This window comes from Lepidochelys olivacea, assembly GCF_965140295.1.
Source record: "Lepidochelys olivacea isolate rLepOli2 genome assembly, chromosome: 4".
Classification (NCBI taxonomy): Eukaryota; Metazoa; Chordata; order Testudines; family Cheloniidae; genus Lepidochelys; species Lepidochelys olivacea.
The window spans coordinates 78,599,440-78,623,562 of NC_140414.1; the positions used below are offsets into that span (position 1 = coordinate 78,599,440).

The following is a 24,123-nucleotide window of genomic DNA, read 5'->3' on the forward strand; positions in this document are numbered from 1 at the left end:
TAAGAAGACAGCTAGGCCTAGAGGTACTTAGCCCTGGTCTACAGTAGGAGTTGAGGTCGAATTTAGCAGCGTTAAATTGATTTAACCTTGCATCCGTCCACATGATGAAGCCCTTTTTTTCTACTTAAAGGGCTCTTAAATCGATTTCCTTACTCCACCCCCGACAGGGGGATTAGTGCTGAAATCGGCCTTGCTGGGTCGAATTTGGGGTACTGTGCACACAATTAGACTGTATTGGCCTCCGTGAGCTATCCCAGAGTGCTTCATTGTGACCGCCCTGGACAGCATTCTCAACTCAGATGCACTGGCCAGGTAGACAGAAAAAGGCCCGCGAACTTTTGAATTTCAATTTCCTGTTTGGCCAGCGTGGCAAGCTGCAAGTGACCATGCAGAACTCATCAGCAGAGGTGACCATGATGGAGTCCCAGAATCGCAAAAGAGCTCCAGCATGGACCGAACGGGAGGTACGGGATCTGATCGCTGTATGGAGAGAGGAATCCGTGCTATCAGAACTATGTTCCAGTTTTCGAAATGCCAAAACCTTTGTCAAAATCTCCCAGGGCATGAAGGACAGAGGCCATAACAGGGACCCGAAGCAGTGCTGTGTGAAATTTAAGGAGCTGAGGCAAGCCTACCAGAAAACCAGAGAGGCGAACGGCCGCTCCGGGTCAGAGCCCAAAACATGCCGCTTCTATGATGAGCTGCATGCCATTTTAGGAGGTTCAGCCACCACTACTCCAGCCGTGTTGTTTGACTCCTTCAATGGAGATGGAGGCAACATGGAAGCAGGTTTTGGGGACAAGGAAGATGATGAGGAGGAGGAGGTTGTAGATAGCTCACAGCAAGCAAGTGGAGAAACTGGTTTTCCCGACAGCCAGGAACTGTTTCTCACCCTGGACCTAGAGCCAGTACCCCCCGAACCCACCCAAGACTGCCTCCTGGACCCGGCAGGCGGAGAAGGGACCTCTGGTGAGTGTACCTTTTAAAATACTATACATGGTTTAAAAGCAAGCATGTTTAATGATTAATTTGCCCTGGCATTCATGGCTCTCCTGGATGTACTTCCAAAGCCTTTGCAAAAGGTTTCTCGGGAGGGTAGCCTTATTCCATCCACCATGGTAGGACACTTTACCACCCCAGGCCAGTAGCACGTACTCGGGAATCATTGTAGAACAAAGCATTGTAGTGTATGTTTGCTGGCATTCAAACAACATCCGTTCTTTATCTCTCTGTGTTATCCTCAGGAGAGTGATATCATTCATGGTCACCTGGTTGAAATAGGGTGCTTTTTTTAAGGGGACATTCAGAGGTGCCCATTCCTGCTAGGCTGTTTGCCTGTGGCTGAACAGAAATGTTCCCCACTGTTAGCCACGGGGAGGGGGGAGGGCCTAGCCACGTGCTGGGGGGTGGCAAAATGCGACCTTGTAACGAAAGCACATGTGCTATGTATGTAATGTTAACAGCAAGGTTTACCGTGAAAGAGTGTACCCATTGTTCTGTAAAATGTGTCTTTTTAAACACTGTCCCTTTTTTTCTCCACCAGCTGCATGTGTTTCAAGGATCACAGGATCTTCTCCTTCTCAGAGGCTAGCGAAGATTAGAAGGCGAAAAAACCGCACTCGCGATGAAATTTTCTCTGAGCTCATGCTGTGCTCCCACACTGACAGAGCACAGACGAATGCATGGAGGCAGACAATTTCAGAGTGCAGGAAAGCACTAAATGACCAGGAGGAGAGGTGGTGGGCTGAAGAGAGTAAGTGGCGGGCTGAAGAGAGGGCTGAAGCTGAAAGGTGGCAGCAGCGTGATGAGAGGAGGCAGAATTCAATGCTGAGGCTGCTGGAGGATCAAACTAATATGCTCCAGCGTATGGTTGAGCTGCAGGAAGGGCAGCAGGAGCACAGACCACCGCTACAGCCCCTATGTAACCAACTGCCCTCCTCCCCAAGTTCCATAGCCTCCTCACCCAGACGCCCAAGAACGTGAGGGGGGGGCCTCCAGCCATTCACCCCAGAGGATTGCCCAAGCAACAGAAGGCTGGCATTCAATAAGTTTTAACATTTTAAACTTTTAAAGTGCTGTGTGGCCTTGTCCTTTCCTCCTCCACCACCCCTCCCGGTGCTTCTCTCCTCCACCACCACCCCTGGGCTACCTTGGTAGTTACCTCCCTATTTGTGTGATGAATGAATAAAGAATGCATGAATGTGAAGCAACAATGACTTTATTGCCTCTGCAAGCAGTGATCGAAGGGAGGAGGAGAGGGTGGTTAGCTTACAGGGAAGTTCAGTGAACCAAGGGCAGGGGGGTTCATCAAGGAGAAACAAACAGAACTTTCACACTGTAGCCTGTCCAGTCATGAAACTGGTTTTCAAAGCTTCTCTGATGCGCACCGTGCCCTCCTGTGCTCTTCTAACCGCCCTGGTGTCTGGCTGTGCGTAACCAGCAGCCAGGCGATTTGCCTCAACCTCCCAACCCGCCATAAACATCTCCCCCTTACTCTCACAGATATCGTGGAGCGCACAGCAAGCAGTAATAACAGTGGGAATATTGGTTTTGCTGAGGTCTAAGCGAGTCAGTAAACTGCACCAGCGTGCCTTTAAACATCCAAATGCACATTCTACCACCATTCTGCACTTGCTCAGCCTGTAGTTGAACAGCTCCTGACTACTGTCCGGGCTGCCTGTGTACGGCTTCATGAGCCATGGCATTAAGGGGTAGGCTGGGTCCCCAAGGATACATAAAGGCATTTCAACGTCCCCAACAGTTATTTTCTGGTCTGGGAATAAAGTCCCTTCCTGCAGCTTTTGAAACAGACCAGAGTTCCTGAAGATGCGAGCATCATGTACCTTTCCCGGCCATCCCACATTGATATTGGTGAAACGTCCCTTGTGATCCACCAGTGCTTGCAGCACTATTGAAAAGTACCCCTTGCGGTTTATGTACTTGCCGGCTTGGTGCTCTGGTGCCAAGATAGGGATATGGGTTCCGTCTATTGCCCCACCACAGTTAGGGAATCCCATTGCAGCAAAGCCATCCACTATGACCTGCACATTTCCCAGGGTCACTACCCTTGATATCTGCAGATCTTTGATTGCGTGGGCTACTTGCATCACAGCAGCCCCCACAGTAGATTTGCCCACTCCAAATTGATTCCCGACTGACCGGTAGCTGTCTGGCGTTGCAAGCTTCCACAGGGCTATTGCCACTCGCTTCTCAACTGTGAGGGCTGCTCTCATCTTGGTATTCTTGCGCCTCCGGGCAGAGCAAAGCAAGTCAGAAAGTTCCATGAAGTGACCTTACACATGCGAAAGTTTCGCAGCCACTAGGAATCGTCCCAGTCCTGCAACACTATGCAGTCCCACCAGTCTGTGCTTGTTTCCCGAGCCCAGAATCGGCGTTCCACAGCATGAACCTGCCCTATTAGCACCATGATGCCCACATTGCCAGTGCCCGTGCTTTGAGAGAAGTCTGTGTCCATGTCCTCATCACTCTCGTCACTGCGCTGATGTCGCCTACTTGCCCGGTTTCGGTTTACCAGGTTCTGGTGCTGCATATACTGCTGGATAATGCATGTGGTGTTTAATGTGTTCCTAATTGCCAAAGTGATCTGAGCAGGTTCCATGCTTGCCGTGATATGGCGTCTGCACAGAAAAAAGGCGCGGAACGATTGTCTGCTGGTGCCCTGACGGAGGGAGGGGGCGACTGACGACATGGCTTACAGGGTTGGCTTACAGGGAATTAAAATCAACAAAGGGGGTGGCTTTGTGAGAAACTGGGCCCCCTCAAGGACAGAACTCAAAACTGGGTTTAGCAGGCCGTTGATTTCATGGAGGGAAGGAGGAGAAAATGAATACAAAACAAATCTGGTCTATTTCTTGTTTTGAGCCATTTCCTCTATCTTTATACATCTTGCTGGCAGCAGACTGTGCAGTACAACCGCTAGCCATCATCATCTCCTGGGTGCTCTGCAGAAGACAGTGCAGTATGACTGCTGGCCGTCGTCTTCTTCTAGCTGCTGATTAAAAGACAGTGTACTGTTGGTAGGACTCAATCGCCATGAGACGAAACTTAAAAGGGAAATGACCTGGCTGAGTCACTCCCATGTTTGCTCAGGCGCCGCTGACCTCATCGAGGTCGGTTAAAAGAGCACCCAGGACTATGTCGACGACGGCTACCTGTCATACTGCACTGTCTGCTGCCAAAAGGTAATAAACTGCTGCTGTGTAGCAATGCAGTACTGCGTCTGCCAGCACCCAGGAGACATACGGTGATGGTTAGCTGAGTGGGCTCCATGCTTGCCATGGTATGGCATCTGCACAGGTAACTCAAGAAAAAAGGCGCAAAACGATTGTCTTCCCTTGCTTTCACAGAAGGAGGGAGGGAAGGGGGGGCCTGACGATATGTATCCAGAACCACCCGCAACAATGTTTTAGCCCCATCGGGGATTGGGATTTCTACCCAGAATTCAAATGGGCGGCAGAGACTGCGGGAACTGTGGGATAGCCACCCACAGTGCAACGCTCCGGAAGTCGACGGTTGCCTCAGTACTGTGGACACACTCCGCCGACTACATACACTTAGAGCATTTGTGTGGGGACACACACAATTGACTGTATAAAAACGCTTTCTACAAAACCGACTTCTATAAATTCGACCTAATTTCATAGTGTAGACATACCAAGGCACCTAACTCCCATTGAAATTAAATTCCTGTGTGGAAAGGGAGGGAAGGGGATAGGAAGGTGGGAGAATTTTTGGAAGAGTCAATGGTTGGAAATAAATGACTGCAGGATTTTCTCAATATTACAGTGACTATAAGTAGATTTAATTTTAAAAAATACTATGAGTCTAATTCTGTTCTCCCCAACATTAATGATCAGTAGTAATTCCATCAAAGTAAATGAAGTTAAACCAATGTAAAACCAGTATAAGAATAGAATCAGAACAATGGTGTCTCTTTAAACTGACTGATCTATGCTTCACAGACAATCTGAATTATTCCTGTGTGGGTGATACATAATCATATATGCATTCATACAACAGAATATTACGTGGAACAATGCAAGAGATTATGTCCTTGAAAATAACAGTATGGTTTCATTGGGAAAGGACTATTGAAGCCCTAACTTTAGCAGACAGATAAGTGTAATTGATTAACTGCTTCAGAAAAAACTGGTAAGTTCTAGTGCAGATATTTAATGTGCATAAATTCAAATAAAGTATATAGTACTAATGTTTGTATTTAATAATTTAGGGGTCAGTCCTACAAGTGGCAGACTGCTACTTTGGGTGGTGCTGAGCACCTTCAACTCTCTTGGACTCCTGGGTGTTGAAGGCACCTCATAGAATCAAGCTCTGAGTTGTTTATATTTGTATTCATTCCACTCTGCTTTTCAATAGATTGGCTGAAATTTGAAATATGTAGTTCAAACATTTATCAGCAGAGGGCAGCTCTAGACAAGCAGAGCACCATACAGGGTGAAGGAAGATAGAAAGGTTAATACATTTTTAACTCTAGGAGATTTTCAATCCTCCAAACCAATAAAGATGGAGCTTTTCAGAGATTAAACTTGGCCAACAGAAGAGGGGAAAGGTTGATCACTTTTAAAATTCAGGTGAAAAGTAAATATGATTCTAAGGTTAAAATGATACAGTCTATATTTTATTTTGCAATAACGAATTGGAGGTTTCTTTTCAAGATGAGATTACACTGTGACCGAAAGTTATTCTTTCAATTGTGGGGAACGGAGTTGTGATTAATTTATCCACCTTTCAGCATAAAGTCTTAAATAAAATAAATGTTTCAAAGTATAAATACTATGAGGATTATCATCTCTAAAAGAAAATTAAAGCAACATAAATGCAGACTAATTTTCATCTGAAGAGGAACTTATTTTTCATCTTCAGGTAGTGTCCCTATGGGTGCTCCATTTCAGGTGCATGCAAGCCCCACACACCTTTGACCAGAGATTTTCATTAGCAATATCCATTCAGCCTATGCATGTATCCTAGAAATCCTCATGTCACACACCGAGGCTATATAGCCCTGCACAGGCAAATTGCCCTCAGTTCCTTCTCAGCTGTCTCTGCCTGTGATGTGCCTTAGTGTGACTGCAGCAAGTGCATGTCAGCTACTTTGCCTCTGGTAATTTTAGTTAGTTTCATTTATTTTAGATTAGATTCATTTAGTTCTAGTTAGTTAATTAGTTAGTTAATTACTTTTATTTGGAGGACTTCATGGGAGCCCTTCCTTCCAGAGAGGGGCATGCCCAGTTCACTGTGTTTTAAACGCTACCTCACCTAACATGAGGCCATCCCATTCAGCGATGGACACTTCAAGTGTGCTCACTATTTAGGAGAGGCCCATGTTCTGCTGAAATATAACTTCTGTTTAGCCCTCAAATCCAGGACAAGAAAGAAACAGGAAATCAAGCTGTGACTGTTAATGATGGTTCAACCTGGTGCGGAGCCAGGTCAGTAGAACCCCTTGTACATCAGTCTCCGGGAGTATCTAGTGTGCAGCTGACCTCGGCCCAGCACTCCCCTAGAGAGGGGAAGGCTTCAGAGACCTCCTCTAAATATGCAAAGAAGAGAAGCTCTAACTCACCTTTTAATGAGTCCTTGAAAAGACTTTGCTCTCCAAGCAAATCAATGGGCTCGCAAGCCTCCACCTTGAGGCATAGTACAACAGAGGCTAAGGGTTCCTCCAGTACTGGTGGGTTAGGGAGACCCTGTAGCTCTAACAGCAAACCTGGTTCCAAGAAGGCACTAGTCCCATCTGGAAGAGATAGGCAGAGAAAGCATAGAAGAGCCGTACTCTCGGACATAATCACTCTTCCTGTATCTCCTGTAACAGGCTCTTCAGTTCCACATGTGACCAAGCTCCGGTCTACATCAGTAGCTACCTCAGAGCACTCAAAAACTTCAGTACCATCTGTCAGGGAGAAGTACAGTCTGCTCGGCTCTACACAACTACATGCAGTACCGCAACATTTGAGGTACCCAATAAACTTATCGGTGACTGCTGATCCAGAGTCTCCATTGCTTGCCAGTATCAAGAGCCACAGAGGAGACAGGGATTACTTCAGCGGAGCACATATTGCTTGGTGGCAGCAACCTTAGGTGCCACCACCACCCCCATATAGACCTCAGTGGCCATATTGGGATCCAGGGGCAGTCATCACGAATAATTCTCCAGGGCCCCAACCTTGTCCCATCACAATGATAGAGAGGCACAAAATTCTCCTTCCCAACACATCACTCAACAGGAGGATACTTTTGTGGATTAAGAGGCTAGGGCAGGCAAAGAAGTTACCCCTCAGACTACCATCTTGTCCTCATCACCTGATGAGGTGGTAATGTATCCTTCTCTTTCTATGGATGATGTTTTTCAGCAATTCCAAGAGCTTGTCAAACAGATGACAGACTCCCTACAGATACCTCTCAATCAAATCAAAGAATCACAACCCAAATGGTTGGATATTCTCCACTCTGCAACTCCATCCAGAGACACCTGCCCTCTGAATAAGGCTCTCCTGGAACCTGCAAAAACAATTTGGTAAACCTTAATATCACCTATGTATAAGAGAGCCGATAAAAATATTATGTTCCCTCCTAGGACTGTGAGTTCCTGTTCTCCTACCTTCCACCAACTCTTTGGTGCTTGATGTGGTGAATGAATGAAGTAACCACCACTGACATAAGTGCAACCCGTGTGAGAGAAACCAGAAGCATCTGGACCTTCTAAGGTAAAAATTCTACTCATATGCAACCCTACAATTCCACACTGCAAGTTACCAGGTGTTGATAGCCAAATACAACTTCACAAATTATGAGAGGTTTAATTCTTTTTTTAACACATTCCTCCAGACCAAAGGAAACAATTCCAGGCTATTATTGCTGAGGGACAGTTACTGGCCAAGACAGCCCTTCAAGGATCTTAAATGCTGCAGATACATCAGTTTGTTCTGTCTCCACTGCGGAAGTGATGCACAAGGCAATTAAATGGTTGCAATTATCTGGACCTCTCTGGGGAACCCAGAATACAATAGAGGATCTCCCATTTGATGGACTGAAGTTGTTCAAAAAGAATACTAATGAATCACTCCATGCTTTAAAAGACGTTAGAGCCACATTGGATTCAATGGGTACCTACACTCCTGTGAACAAAAGGAAATGTAGTAGATCCCAAACAGCCCAAAGATCCTGACCGATGCATTTCTCTGGGTTTCAGAGACCTCTGGAACCTCCAAAAAAGAGAGAGACAGTTTCCAGAGAGAGAGATACTCTAATCCATCTGACACTAGTTCACAGCAGGCTGCTGCTTCTTCTAATCATCAGTTTTTATGGGATAGTCAAGAATTTAAACCCTCCCCATTCTCTTGACTGTCAGCTACAATCATTTGCCCACCTCCTCCCCATTTGGAGACCTCTCTCCCATTTTCAACCAGCTTGGGAACATATCACCTCAAATTTGTGCTAGAAGTAATAACAGTCTACACCATTCACTTTATCTCCCTTCTCCATTCCTCTTCAGTGACCCCCTCACGAGCTCTTATTAAGACAGGAAATAAACTCCCTCCTTTCTAGCTGAGCGACAGAACCTGTTCCTGCTCAGCACAAAGAGAAGAGGTTTCTACACAAAATACTTTTGTGCCAAAGACAAAGACTTCCACAGAGCAAGTCACCCATCTCACAAAAGATATATGCATTTTATTATAGGTCAGGATCACTTTCAGTACCGAGTGTTCCTGTGTTTGGCCTTTCCTTGGCTCAGAGGGTGTTCTCAAAGGTTATAGTGGTAATGGCTACCTACTTGCACTGACAGGCAATGATACTGTTTTCATACCCCAACAGTTGGTCTTACGTGGAGGTGCTTTCTGCTATACAGAGGACACTTGTCTTTTCCTGAACTTGGGCCTGCAATTGAATGTGGGACTATTCACCCTGACTCCAGTACAAAATATACAGTTTATAGGGACATGTTTGGATTCCCTGGTAGTCAGTGAATTTCTTCCTAGGGACAGATGCTGAGGGCTACTAAATGTTGGCAGGTCTATGCAGATGAGCCCCCAAACCTCAGTCAACAACGGTCTTCAGCTTCTGGGTCCCACAATGTTCTTGCACTTTTGTGACAGATCATGTACGATTATGCCATCCAAGGATGGCTCAGAACAATTTACTCACCAAGCAGACACAGCTTATACAGAAAGGTATCAGTTCCCCAGCAAGTGAAACACTCCCCAGACTAGTGGAGAAAACATCGCAGTGTAGGTGTGGAAGTTCCCTTCCTCCAACTGATGCCAACTGTAACTGCAATGACAGATGCATCTCTGTTAGGATGGGGAGGCAGACCTTGCCATTCATACTGTACAGGGCAGATGGTCACCCCAATAAACTACCCTCCACATCAACTTGTTGGAGCTAAGGGTGGTCAGAAATGCCTGCCTTCATTTTCTGCTTCTCATCTTTATCAGAGTCATGATATACAATATGGCCTGCATGTTTTACATCAACTAGTGGAGATGGGAAGGGGTCCCCTTCACCCTGTACCAAAGCAATAAAGTTATAGAACTGCTGTATATGGGATTGCATAAGAATTTGGCAGTATATCTCCCTGGCAGGCAAAATATCACAGCCGATGCTCTCAGCAGATCTTTTCCCCAAGACTAAGATTGGGAGTTGGACTCTCAGATACTTATTGGCATATTTCAAACTTGGGGGTTCCCACAAGTTGGACCTCTTCTTCACAGCCTCAAACAAAAAATGCTACCTCTTCTACCCAAGGGACGGTTTAGGCTGTGATTTATTGGTGGAGTACCTTCTTCCTCCCATGGACAGGAAGGTGTTTTATTCATTTTCCCCAACACCTCTGATTCTCAGGTGGTGAAGATGATCAGACAGGACAAAGCCAGAATTATCCTAGTGGCCTGACATTGTCAAGGTGGACATGGTTTCCTGACCTGCTTCACCTAGCTCTCTGTCCAGAAATAAATCCTCCAATCATTCCTCAACTCCTCTTGCAGGACACTGGTTGACTACTGCATTCCAATCTGAGAACTCTCCACCTCAAGGCATGCTTCTTCAATGGTTCATTGAGTTAGAGTCAGCCTTTTCTGCAGAGGAACAGCAGATATTACTAAATAGTAGAAAAGAGTCTACCAGAATTACTTACCTTCAAAAGTGGGAAAGATTTTGTGAGTGGTGTGACCTCCAGAAAATTGTTCCTGAATCTGCCCCTCTTCCACTGGTTCTGGACTACCTGTTGCATTTAAAGGAAACATCGTTGACGGTTAGCTCTCTCAAGGTTCACTTAGCTGTATTAGCAGCTTTTCATTCCACAATTGAGATGTTATCGCTCTTTGCTCATCCTACAATTATAAGGTTCATGAAGGGCTTGGAAAACACTTTTCCACAGGTGAAAGCCCCTACTTCAGTTTGGGACCTCAATCTGGTTCTTAGCAATCTCATAAAACCAATGGCAACCTGCTCATTATAGAACTTATCTATGAAGACCGCCTTTTTAGTGGCTATTTCATCAGCCCAAAGAGTGGACAAAATTGGAGCCTTAATGGCAGACTCTCATTTCACAATTCTACAAAGACAAGGTTTCCTATGCCACACCCCAGATTCCTTCCTAAAGTATCAACTGAATCTCATTTGAATCAGACTATTCATCTACCATTTTTCTTTCCAAAACCATCTTAATTCCATTTTGTAGACTGATCTCCACATTCTAGGTGTCTGGAGGGCACTGGTTTTCTACCTAGATATAACTACATCATTCAGAAAATCTCCTAAATTGTTCATTCCGTTTGCGAACAGATCTAAAGGATCTACTATTTCTACCCAGAGACTGTCAAAATGGATCTCCAGATGTATTATTGCGTATTATGGTGCTGCTAGCATTCCACCTCCTCCCAGAGTGTTAGCTCCTTCTACAGGCTCGTCACAGTCTACATTTTATGGCCATAGTTAAAAAATGTCCCTGTGACCCAGGGGTGCCAGGGGGAGCCCTCACTGAAAATGCCAAGGTCAGGGCAGGCTGCAAAAAGGAGAGCAGATACTCCCAAGATTGGTGAGTAACACGGAAATTAAATTACCCAACCAGCCAGAAATTGCGCTCTGATTTCCACACTGGTTTTCAAGAAGCAAAAAAGAGTAATCACACAGCCCCCTTATCGTATTCCATTTCTCTGGTCCCCAATCAGCACCTAGGTCCAGTACAATGAGAAGTTATTTTAAAACTATACAAAATGTTCTTCTGACCCCAAAGGGCCAGCCATATTGCCAGGTCAATATTAGGTTGGATCTTATCCAAAAGGAGAAGGGGTGGAGTGGGGGTGGAGCTGGGGGCAGAGGTGGGGTCGAGCGCCCACGGCAAAGTGGGGAAGTCAGTGCCTATGATACCACATACCTTGCTGACTCATAAGGTGTATCCCCTAGTTCTTTACAGTGTGTTCATTGTATAGTTGATGACCCTTGATGGACCATTGAACAGCTTGGCAGTGCTGGTGCCAATCTGTCCAGGGATGTCTTCCAGAAACACAGCACAAGTTTGGAAATACAGATATACCATACATATCTATAACTCTTAATACAAACATATAAACATGATTATCATACTTGGCAATTTGTAACATTTTTCGCAGAGACCTCACACGGTATATCTGGTCAGATTCCTTGCAATTTTATAATATTGGTGTCAACAATATCATAAAGTGTCCCACATATTCCATACAGCATCACAGTCCCTATAACTGAGATCTGCAGCACTGCTACATGATCCTCTGTACATACCATCTCAAGACACTACACCCTAATCAATGCTTCTAGATTGGATGCAGCAGCTGGTGATGTAATTCTAGATTCTGAAACTCATTCTTCCATTCGGGGGTTCTGCTTGGGAGTCACTTGCACTGGAGCACCCATAAGGACACTACTTGAAGAAGAAGAATGTACTCACCCTGTGCAGAACTGTTCTTCTTTGAAATGTGGGTCCCTGTGGGTGCTCCACTACCCCCTCCCCTCCCGCCCTCTGCTTTGGAGTTTCTTGTGAGACTGGGCAGTGGAGAAGAAAGTGAGAGCAGTTCACCCACGTAGCCCTATATTCCCTCGGTATGGGTTGTGATGATGTCTAGGGTGCATGCACAGACCGAACTGATGCTGCTAATGAAAATTGCCTTTCAAAAGCACATGGGGTGTACGTGCACTTGAAGTGGAGCACCGATGGGGACACATATCTTGAAGAACCACCATTACTACACTGGGTGAGTAACCTCTCCTTTTTAAACTTAAAAAAAAATCAGTTTTGAAGAAGCAAAGAAGATTCACTATGCAAAAATATTTGTAGTGGGAGGCTTAGTGCTTACCATTGCAATGGTGAGCAGCTTTTTATTTGATTATTCTTAGTCGTTCTTTACATTATACTGGTTTCTGGATTATTTTAGTGACCATATGAAGCTAAAGATTCAAATACATTCTAAGAGATCTTGAGAATCTTGATGGAAGGTCATCCACCCTGCAAAATGTTTGTGGCAGGGTATGATAGGGCTTTCACCCCCACTGGCTAAAAAGGGGTTAATATAGCCCTGGGGAGGCTGCACAGGAAGCAGCCAATAGGAGAAGGGCTGTGAGGAACAACCAATCGGGGCCCAGCAGGCCCATATAAAAAGAGCCGCAGGGAAGAGCAGGGTCAGTTGCTGCTGGGAGTCCAGGGAGTAAAGACTCTGTCCCTGGAGGGCAGAGAGAACATAAGCACCTTGAACAAAGTCATGGTTGACTCATAGGACTGATCAGCTGAGTGCTCTGACCCCTACTCATTTTTGTTGCCCTTTGCTGGACTCTTTCCAATTTAGTCAACAGTGTGCCCTTGTTACCAAGGAGGCCAATGGCATTTTGGGATGTATAAGTAGGGGCATTGCCAGCAGATCAAGAGAACATGATCGTTCCCCTCTATTCGACATTGGTGAGGCCTCATCTGGAGTACTGTGTCCAGTTTTGGGTCCCACACTACAAGAAGGATGTGAAAAAAATGGAAAGAGTCCAGCGGAGGGCAACAAAAATGATTAGGGGACTGGAACACATGACTTATGAGGAGAGGCTGAGGGAATTGGGATTGTTTAGTTTGCGGAAGAGACGAATGAGGGGGGATTTGGTAGCTGCTTTTAACTACCTGAAAGGGGGTTCCAAAGAGGCTGGATCTAGACTGTTCTCAGTGGTAGCAGATGACAGAACAAGGAGTAATGGTCCCAAGTTTCAGTTGGGAAGGTTTAGGTTGGATACTAGGTGGGTGGTGAAGCACTGGAATGCATTACTTAGGGATGTGGTGGAATCTCCTTCCTTTGAAGTTTTTAAGGTCAGGCTTGACAAAGCCCCGGCTGGGATGAATTAGTTGGGGATTGGTCCTGCTTTGAGCAGGGGGTTGGACTAGATGACCTCCTGAGGTCCCTTCCAACCCTGATATTCTATGATTCTATGACCTGTATAACAGGAGTTAATGTATGCTGACCCTGCCGTGAGACAGTGATATAACATTTTGTAGGATTTCACTCACATCATGTAACTGGGGGCAGGAAATCAAGATGAATCTCTTGGCAGCACTCCCTCCATTCTAATTTATGGAGCCTGCAGTAGCCTGAAAGATGACCTTCCATCGCAAGATTCCAAAGGCAAAACTGAAGACAAAAGGCTTGTGATTGTTTTTAACTTCCTGGTGAGGAGTGAGGGATCAGAGGGCTGGAGATGTGCAACTCTGTAGTTTCAGAGTTTTAAAATGAAGATCCAGGAAACTTCAACGGAAAGGAAAACTAAATAAATAAGAAGAATAAGAATAAAAAGAATATGTTGTAGGAAACAAGCTTGTACTGGCAGTGAGCCAGTCTGGATGAGTTAATAGCTCTTTTCCAGCTCTTACTTCTAAAGGCTAGATTCTGACTTCGGGCAGAGCCCTGGGCAAGGGATCAGACAAAAGTAAACTGGGATGTGCCAGCAGCAATAACGCCTGCCTGTCCAGGCTCAGCTGTGCTGGTTAGCAAATAGTAAAGTCATGGCTCTGTGCCCTCCCTGGTCATATTCTCTGGGGAAGAAGGGACAGGCAGAAGGTGGGCACTCCACACCTGCTTCCTCCTAAACACCCTGAACAAACATCCAAGCAGTCTAAACTGGGATGGGGGAGCTCCTAATCCCTTACATAGGCATGTAATCCAAGTCACAGTCTAGACCCCCGACGTTATTTGCTCTGTTTCCACCAACTTCAGTGAGAGTTGAAACCGTTCAGCAGAGGTTTCCTATACCACACCAGATCAAGGCCTAAGAAAAAGGCAATGAATGATAAGCAACACGAGTTCATAAAGGATATTTGTGTCAAACAAACTCTAGCTGTCTTGACGCTATTACAGCTTTAGTGAATGCAGAGAATTCAGTGGATATAACTGTCTAGACTTTAATACAGTCACATATCACAAACTAGTAGAAAATTGGAAATGTGCTGTCTGGCTAAAGCTAATACTGTACAGTGGACACAATACTGACTGACAGACCATAAACAAGTGTAATTACTAACAGAACAATGTTGTTATGATGGAAATTGTTAATGACTACCATGAGCAGGCCTTTGATCTAAAGCAGATCACAGACCTGGTTAAAGCCAACGGGTGTGCAAAGCACCCTTCTTTCAGGTTAAATGGAAGGAACAGCTGGAAACAATAGAAGCTTCTGCCTGAGGCAATTGTGGAAGCATGGCACTTGGCACAACTCCTGATGAGAAGCTAAACAATGGGTTAAGGGATTGTTTGGCAGGGTGTGGTATGTGTGTGTTGAGTTGATTGTGGTCCTGAGAAGGAGCACAGAGAGAGAGAGCTCCCTGTGGCATAGAATTGACTGGAGGGGCACACTTGGAAATTGTGAACAAAGAAACTGCCTGTTTGTTCCTATTGTGTTCAAGGAAATAGTGTTTGTTCTTTGTAAATAAACAAGACTGATTTCTATCATCCATTTCTCCTCCTAATGAAAACAGTCCTGCAGTCCCCAAAAATTGGCTAATGGTATGAGTCAAACGGGCAACAGCATCAGATTATGAGGAAAGTAACAAGTGGAGTGTCATGAAGCTCATCACTTGGACTATTACCATGTAATATCTTCACACATTATCTGGGGGATAAAATACCAGATTTGATATCAAGCTAAGCAGAATTCCCAGGACAGTGGAAGATAGACTGAAATCACAAAACGATGAGCCAGTGTAAAGTGATGAGATTGAAAGAGTGATGGATGCCACTGAATTGTCTCTGTGAATACAGGATTTTAATAGTTGTTTTGGGGTGGTTGGTCCCCCCTCCAATCTAATTTTCTCCTTTCCTGCGAAGTTCTAAGAAGGAGTTCCAGTCTCTACTGAGATTGCTTTTATTATGGCAACACCAGGGAGAGGCAGCACTTGCAAAAAGAAGAGTAGATATTGTTTCAAAAGGCAACAATTTGAGAAGACAAAGAAAAAAAAAGCCCGGATGTTTAAGGTCCAATATTGCTCAGACCTCCAGGGCTGGAAATGAAAGCTATATGTTGGAAAATCAGAATTCTCAGGTTTCAGACAGGACATGGTGCACAAAATTTATCTCTAGCAGTCCCCAAGCAATCATATTGAGAAATCATGCAATTATTGAAATGGTGGGAGATGAGGGACACAAGCTGGTAATTTGAGTATCAATGCATTCTGTATGGTAATTTGAGTATCAATACATTCTCAAGGTCCATAGATCACCAGTGTCTGTGGCGCCCTTCCTGCTGATATGCAGAATGAAATATTTTGAGAATTAAGCAGAGAGAGATTAGAAAATGGCCCACGAGAGGCTCTATCTCTTACAAAGTAGTCAACAGAGTGAGAGAGTTTCAGAACCTCTGTTCCACACCATTGGAAAGCTGGGATTCTCAGCATTGGTGTCTATCGTTGGTTATTTTGAGCCGCAGGCCTGTAACTTGGCTTGCAGACTAACAATGATAATTTTTTTTCTTTAAGACTTATACTTTTTTGAAGCAGCAGCCTTGCTTCTGCAGTGCCACTTCCTGCTTCTCCCACTGCTGATGACATAAAAAGGTACCTCAGCAGGAGGTGTGGGAGTCTTTGTTCAAGAAGCACAACAAAAAGCAGAAAATGACTTAACCTTTTACAAAGCAAAGATTGATTTAAAAACCATGTTGAAGCTGTCCACTGTCCTTTGCTGTAGATAAATGTAAAACAGTGCTCTGGGGGAAAGAGGAAATAATAAGCACAGCATAGGGCCAAACAAGGAAAATGCTATATCATCAACTGGTGTCTAATTAATCCTTTTCCATGACATGCAAAGAAAGGGCATATACATTGGTTTGGTTTTTGTTTTTAAATGTCTTTCAGCAGCCATATATTATCATTTTACCTGGTTGTTTTTGTAGCTCTTTACCTTTGGTTGGAGAGAAGACATCCGCCCTGGGGAACCTCTTCACACCAGGAAATTCTGCTTCGATTCCGTTTCGCACAGTAGCCCTGTCACACTGTATGACTGTCATGGCATGAAGGGTAACCAGCACTGGAGCTATAGGAAGGTTGGAGTCACCTTGGGTCATTTTCAGATATTCATACTATCTTGAGTCTGTATTTGGAGAACAATGTGTTTGTCCAGTCAAAAGACATTGGTTTTAAAAACCATTATGGTTTATTCCAATTTAGCTTAAATGAAAATCTCTGTAGAGCATGTTTCTTTTAATATGTAGAAGGCATTTATGCACATTGTGTGCAGTTGCAGGTACTTAGGTCAAAGTTAAATTAATATGGATTTGATCCAACATAGAGTTGGCCCTTAGTCCTTGAAAGATGCTTTACCATTTTGACACTTTAAGACATGTGTCATTTTAACAAAGGCATCACAAGGAATATTTTTATTGTATGTGACAGCAGCAAGAAATGCTGCTCATGAGTTAAATATTAATATTTTACTATACTTTAAAGAGTATATTTGGCAGATAAATTACAAAAAAAATTAACATTAAAAGCATTGTTGTAAGCCCACAAAAAAGAGGGAGTTTACAAATCAAGCGTAAGCAGTTTAGGTGTCCCTTTGATCTGCTGTTTCAACCCATTTTTATAAATCACTAAAAATATGTGGTCATGCTGGAAACTGTGTTCAGGGCAAACAGTGCCACAGTAATACTAACAGGATTTCAAATAACATTATTAACACATTACTGACTTTGATTAACCCTTTCACTTTTGCAATCTATGCAGTTTTCTTTGAAATGCTGAGGGATCCCTTCCCACCCATTGATCACCTCCACATAATCACCATCACCTGTGTGCCTACATTTACTCGAGCTGAGCGTAATGGCAAGGATTTGGATTTTACTGCACATGTCTCAGTAGTACTTTCTAGTTTGAGATGATGTATTCTAGTAAACTGAACTATAACCGTTAGAAATAGTTTAGCTACTGACATTTTCCTCAGGTGTCTAGTTATTGACCTTCGCCATTTAATCCAGTATTTACATTGCAAGCAGAGACGTTCCAAAGGGTTTTCCAGAAATGTGATATATTTGAAACTGAGGTAGCATCTATAATCCAGCTACACTAGCTAAGCCAGCTCCTCAGATGGTGTAAATCAGCAGAGCACCATTGAAGTCAGTGGAGCTATGCCAACGTATACCAGCTGAATATCTTACTTTGTACCCTATGATAGTTCTTCCCTGCTTCAGATCCACTTCCAGTTTATCTTTGTGCCTATCCAAACTGCTAGCAAGAAGCTTTAACAACTTTAACACTTCATTAGTGCTTAGTGTACCAGTTACATGTGACAAAATGCAGCTCCGGAGCTGTCTTCTGTACCCGGTTCATCACTTTTGATGTGGACAGAATCCAGTAGACAGCCAATGAAATAGTATCACTTTCAAAAACACTGCAGCGTATGTCCCTTAAAGTTCCCTGTACTGCTTTGTTTTTGTTATCTAGAGGGAAGAGATCTCATAAAAATTCTCGGGACAAGTCAAATGTTTACATCTGAATTAGAAATTCCTTGAAAATGTTTTTTATAATGAAAGTGCTTGCACAATTTTAACCATAATACAAGCCGGGTAGCAATCTACCTTCTTAATTGCCATACTACACAAGTGCCTCTGGTTTGACTACATAACTTCAAAACAAGGATCCACTGACACTGCAAAATTAATGGTTAAATATATTACCCTTGTTCAGGTCTAAGCTGATTTCTCAGCTGAGCTTGACTGTATATTAAATAGTTTTTGATTGCCTCACATCAGATGTAGGCCAGATCTACACTAGACACTTTTGCCAATGTAAGTATACCAGCAAAACCCCTCCTAATGTAGATGCAAGTTATACCAGCAAAAAGTGCTTACACTAGTTCCCTGAAGGAATAAGTTATACCAGCAAAAGCACTTCTATGCTGATATAACTGTATCTGAACTAGGGTTTTTGCTGGCATGGAAATGTCTCAAAAAAGCACACCTCTAACCAATGTTACTATGCTGGCAAATGTTCCTAACATAGATCTGGCTGTACTTTTTTTTACAAGTGTCTATTAATTTTAAACTAATCGTGCAAAAGTATCCATAAGAATAACAGCCTACAGGGAGGCAACAAACAGCCCGTTTTCATAAACAAAGACCACATCTGTTACTCTGCTCCACCCCACCCCAACCCTCCCCCACACCTTCTTAGTGATCACCTGGAATTCTTTTTTTTTAATTCTTCTCATGTCACATGAAGTACTTTAGTTTTTGTCATGAATCTTATAAAATGCTCAAATAAAGCAAATTTTGCCATGTTTGCTATATTAGCCAATCCCTGTCATTTTCCATTTCTCCCAGTAAAGGGACCTGCCCTCAGTTTTTATTTTAGCGTTACTCCAGGTGGTTTGAGTCTGATACAGCATGATTCAATTTATGCACTCTGACACCTTTATTTGTAGAGCTTCTATGAGTATCTAAGTAGGGACAGATTTAGTAGATTTTAAAAAAACAAAGCCAGCTGTGAAAAATCAATTTAATGATACTATAATTTTACTCTAAGTGTAGTAATTAGGAAATGTGCTAGATTTACAACATCAGAAACTAAAGTTCTCTATCCAGAAAGCATGTACAAAGAGAATTTGTCCCTACATCTCTGTCGGGCAGTCGGAGCAAAACTGTCAGAGGAATTCTCTCACCATGCCCATTAGGCCCTTAGCTTCTTCCCTGAGACTGTTAATGGGCGTATCATTCTTACGGTGGTTTTTATCATGTGGACACCTGTCTGGGAGAAACTGTGCTCTACCACCTCCTGTTAAATAAACTACCGCAGACATCCACGGATAATGACTTTCAGTCACTACTGACCTTGGCTGTAGTTAAAGAAGAAGTGAAAGGTCATGAGACATCGAACCAACTACTTGAGCAGTCCAGGCCTGCTAGTAAGTCCATTATCTTATGGAAAAGGTTTTCTTTCTAAAATAGTATTCAGACTTGCCTACATGCAGAGAAAAAAATCTCATTACTCTTCCCCGACAGGACTGAAATCTACAGGAGGATTTCTTGTGGCTTTTTATGCTGGCTGTGAAGGAGGATTTATGCCTATGCCCCTCTGGCTGCAAGTGGAAAATTATGCTTTACAGCACAAACTACAAACAAATGGTCCTGATTCCATGTCCGTTGAAGTCCATGACCCAATAATAATTAAACCTTAGGCAAGAGAAAACTAGAGATGGCAATGGATAAACATTTGTTTAAGAAACCAAGAAGTTTTTCAGAGTAATAAAAAACTGTTCTTAAAAGGGACACTGTCTGCTTCCTAATTACGAAAACTTGTAAAAGGCAAGCCGCAACCATAATGAATCCAAAAATTTGCACTGCAGATACTAACCCAGAAGTGCACAGGCTTTCTTTGGGAAGGCAGCAGTGCTCTTGAATAGCACATTTCTCCTGCTGGAACAGGGTGCTTTCTGCTTGTGCACAACAGGGGTATTTCAGTTTCCAGGGATCCTGATATCTCAAAGCACAGAGGACCAGACTGTGCTTGTGCTTGTGTTTGGCCCTTGTGGAAAAGGTTAGGAAGGATGTAAGGAGTCTTCTCTCCCTAGGGGCCAGTTACAGTCACAGCTCTCTCCTGAGTGCAGGGGCTGCTTGGCTGCTTGCCACAGAGGGGGCAAGGAGGGGCAATCTCCACACCCGTTTAGCCCTGACCGCTAGAGCTGGTCAACCACAAAGAGAAGGGCACACCTGCACCAGGGTGTCTCATGTTCTCATTGGGCAGCATGGCTCTGCATCCTTTCTTCCTTAGGGCACTGCTTTAATAGCACAGCCTAGCCCTGAAAGACCAGGATCCTTGCGAATTGAAATATTCTGCCAGCTCACACAAATGGAATGGACAGGCAGAGATAGGGAAATCAAGGTGGGAGCCTGCATACAAGTGATCCAAATAAAGCCTATAGGTCCAGGTTAGCCCTGTCAGCACTGACAGTCTCTGTCAATTATTTTTACTTTAAATATATTGAAACAGGATGTATTCAGCTGCCAGTTTGGGGGAGCGATGATATGTGAGGTGAGAAGCCTCAGGAAGGTCAGAAGGACAGAACTGAGTCTTGGACTTTTGAATTTGGTCTGTCTGTTGCCGGTACTGAAAACAGAAATAGGTCAGACCAAATTACAGGAACCTTTTCTTGTTTGTCTCTTATTCTCTTTCTTGCCTTCTACTCTGTGGCTGTGCAAGTGTTCACATCCTGGATTAATATTAAATGTTGGCAGGGTCATGCCTGGCACAGAAGGAGAAACCTGGATATGCTTACCAGGGATTATCTGAAATGTTATTTCAGCAGCTAGAGTAAGTGTATTGTACAGCCATCAGAAACTTTCCAGCTATCTAATCAGCCCCACGCCACACAAAATCCAAATACATTAGAGCTTTGCAACCCTCAGATATTAGCACCCAGTGAATATTTTCTTCCTTACCTAAGATTCAAATTCAGTGCGTTAGTCTTCAGTGTTCTCAACAAGCAGTGCAACTGGAATTTACACTGATGTAAACCAAATTGTAAGAGACCGAGTTTGCATTGTTTACAGTGCAGTCCTCATTTTACCAAACTCCAGCTAACCAAAACTCCCAGTTAATAATAAATATCCATTTTTGTTTTCTAAGCAACTTAACAAATATTAATACTCTCAAAACTTCCATAAGGCAGGGAAACAAATATTATCATCTCCTTTTTACAGGTGGGGACAGTGAGGTAGAGCATTTAAGTGACTTGTCCAACCAATGCCACATGGAATCTGTGTCAGATGTATACAGAAAGCACATCAGACTTTTCTTAGAGTCTCATGAAGATGGGAAGATAGGAAACTAGATCACTGGTTGTTGCCATTTGTCTCTGTGCTTTTATTCTCTGAGGTAAAAGACAAACACTTTTTGTCCTAAGAAATCACTCAGCTATCTATATCTCCCCAATAATAGCTTTGTTTTTCACTCCAGATTATTGCTCAAAGAATATCTACAGAAAACTAAATAATCTGAGCTAGGGTTGTGTTAATCCAAGTTCTAGAAAATGAGAACACTTTTAATCACTTGGTATTTACTACTTAATTCTATTTTTTCTCATTCCCGTAGGACAAAACTTTGTTCCATCCAGTAAGCAACAGCTGCATAGATTGCAACCCAGCTGAGAAGAAGATTTTCATGAACAGATGTGATCCTTTATCTGAAACTCAGCAGTGGATTTTTGAACATATCAATATGACTGTTTTAGAAAAATTTAACAGCAAGGCCAGTTCCTAGGGAAAAATACAGATTGCAAACTGCATTTTGGCCAGCATCTGGGTCGAAGGAGTCAGGAATTTAAATTTCCTAGATCCAGGAAGTCTTTTCTGAGGATTAAGCAAATGCCACGGCAAAGGCCAATGGGCTGTCATTGTGGATGCACAGTATCTGAAGAACTTGGCTGAGAGCCTCACCAGATGCTGCTGAGAACTTCAATCTGACAATTCCCTTGCTGGCCGAGGGAAAACTTTATTTAAAAAAACTTTTCAAAACATTCTGAGTTAATAAACTGAAACAAAATTCTAGAGTTTCTCAGGTCAAATCCTGCTGTAGTGAGTAGTTATGAATGGATGCTATTAGTTGGGGTGGGTATATGGTGTGCATGACTGCTATGGGAACCTGCAGAAATCACAGGTTAAGAACTAACCCACACTGGTGGAATGTTAACAATTTCCCAGTACTCCAGACAAACTATATGATCTGGTGCCATTCTCTTAATAAAGGTTAGGTTAAGCGGGATTAACCCTCAGATGATGATTTTAAACACTTCCCCATTACATTCCTTTCATTACCAAAATAGGAATGGTAGAAATATAAGGGTTTAGAATTGTGTTGTAACGAAGCATGAAATAGACTTCCAAGGTTTCAAAAGTCCCATTTCTCCTCAGCATTTGAAAAAAAAAGTCCATCAAAGTAATTAAATCAGACTTCCATAGATGATATAATCTACCTAACACTCATCAACTGTGATTCAAATCTAGCCTTCATCTAAATTAAAGGCCAAAAGATTAACAAGGCTACCAAATCTTGAAGTCATTCAATAGCAGGTATATGCACCAATAATAGCAGCACAATGCAAGGTTTGCAGAAAGGATTTCCCCTGGAAATCTAGATTTACTTTTCCAGTATTTTTATTAAAACTAAAATTGCTTTAAATCAAAGAACAATATTCAGAGACATAAGAGGCATCAGGCGTGACAGGCTAATTGTTTATTGTAAGTCATAGAGACTTATAGCCAAATAAGCATTGGTACACTGGCATCAGTTACAAAGTGTCGGCTCCCTGCACTGCAGCTTACAGGATCCTGCAGGAATTACAGGAGTTTTAGGGAGAGAGGGGGTGTTTTTGTTTTTTGCAAGGAGGTGGGGAGTCCTGTAAAACTAGCTAACTCTTTTGCAAGAACGTGATGAAATCATTGTAAAAACCGTGATTGTGCCACAGTTTTCAGCTAAGGCATTGTAAATTTCTGGATGGGAGAGTTAGGAAATGAAAACAAGTATAAAAATCAAAAACAGTTCAGTATTTTCACCTTTTAGTAGCATAAACAAAACTATCCAACCCACCACAGAATTTTCTTGCACTGATTATCGTTTTGGCATATAGTGTCCATCAGCTCTTATATATTTTTGGCATGGTCGGGGGAGAGTTAGTGGGTTAAAAATGTGTTTAGAGAGGCCTGTTCTTCTTCTTCAGTGGAAATCAATGAGTACCAATGTGGGCCATAGTAGAGAGTTTCTGGAAGTTCTAAAATTAAGAGCACATTTAAATGGCCTGGTTTTACTTGAAACCTGAACCAAGAGATGAAAGCACCGTGAATGCAGACATTAAAGCTTACAAAAGATGGCTGTAATAGCACTTGTCACTTTCAAAAATATGTATGTAATTAATCTGAAAACTTTGTCTTCTGTTGCTAGAAATGTGGCCAGCTAACCAAAATGTTCATATTTCAACTGTCCAACCTGACAGTAGAAGGTGATTTTGTTTTGTTTATTACTCTTTCAGCTGTATCTGGGAAGAGCAATAGTTGTACCTGGATGATGACTGTTATCCACACTTGTGTGCTGTTTGTGGCTATGGGTTCCAAACCTTAGGTCACAGGGACATTTTAGGAGGAGCATGTCAGATCTGGAGCCTTCAGGATGCATGTCCTGAAAAATCAATTGTATGAAATACAACAGTATTGGAGAATTGCAGCAAGGGAGTAAAGATCTATTTCAAATGTTCAAGGAGCAATCTGTCTGTAGAGTTAAACTATTACCATTACGTCTGTAAATATGTTACTGTTCAGATTTAATTTGAAGACTCACTAAGCTGCAGCATGGAAGACAAGACTCCAGATTTTAACCTTAGCGTCTCTTACACCTGAGCCCAGGAGAGGTTGATGATAATCTGAGTTTTCATCAGAAAGGGTTTGACTTTTTTTTTTTTTTTTAAATATAGCTACCAGTAGTTAGACCCCCCAACGGGTCATTACACACTGTCCACCCTCTCAGCTGCAGGACTCATAGCACAATTCATTTGCATCTTGAGCATGAGGAAAGAAGATCTGAAAATAGAAGAAAAAATTATGTCTAGAGTG

General features: G+C 43.1%; 1 protein-coding gene across 1 annotated transcript in view; it reads left to right on the forward strand.

The window, feature by feature from the left end:
* GALNTL6 (polypeptide N-acetylgalactosaminyltransferase like 6) overlaps nt 1–22,353 on the forward strand; it is a 943,544-nt gene extending 921,191 nt beyond the window's left edge. The window contains exons 13-14 of the mRNA XM_084626308.1: nt 16,423–16,572; nt 21,614–22,353. Coding sequence (XP_084482434.1) covers nt 16,423–16,572; nt 21,614–21,781 — 318 coding nt within the window. The 3' untranslated portion in view covers nt 21,782–22,353. The remainder of the gene's footprint in view (nt 1–16,422; nt 16,573–21,613) is intronic.
* The last annotated feature ends 1,770 nt before the right edge of the window (nt 22,354–24,123 follow it).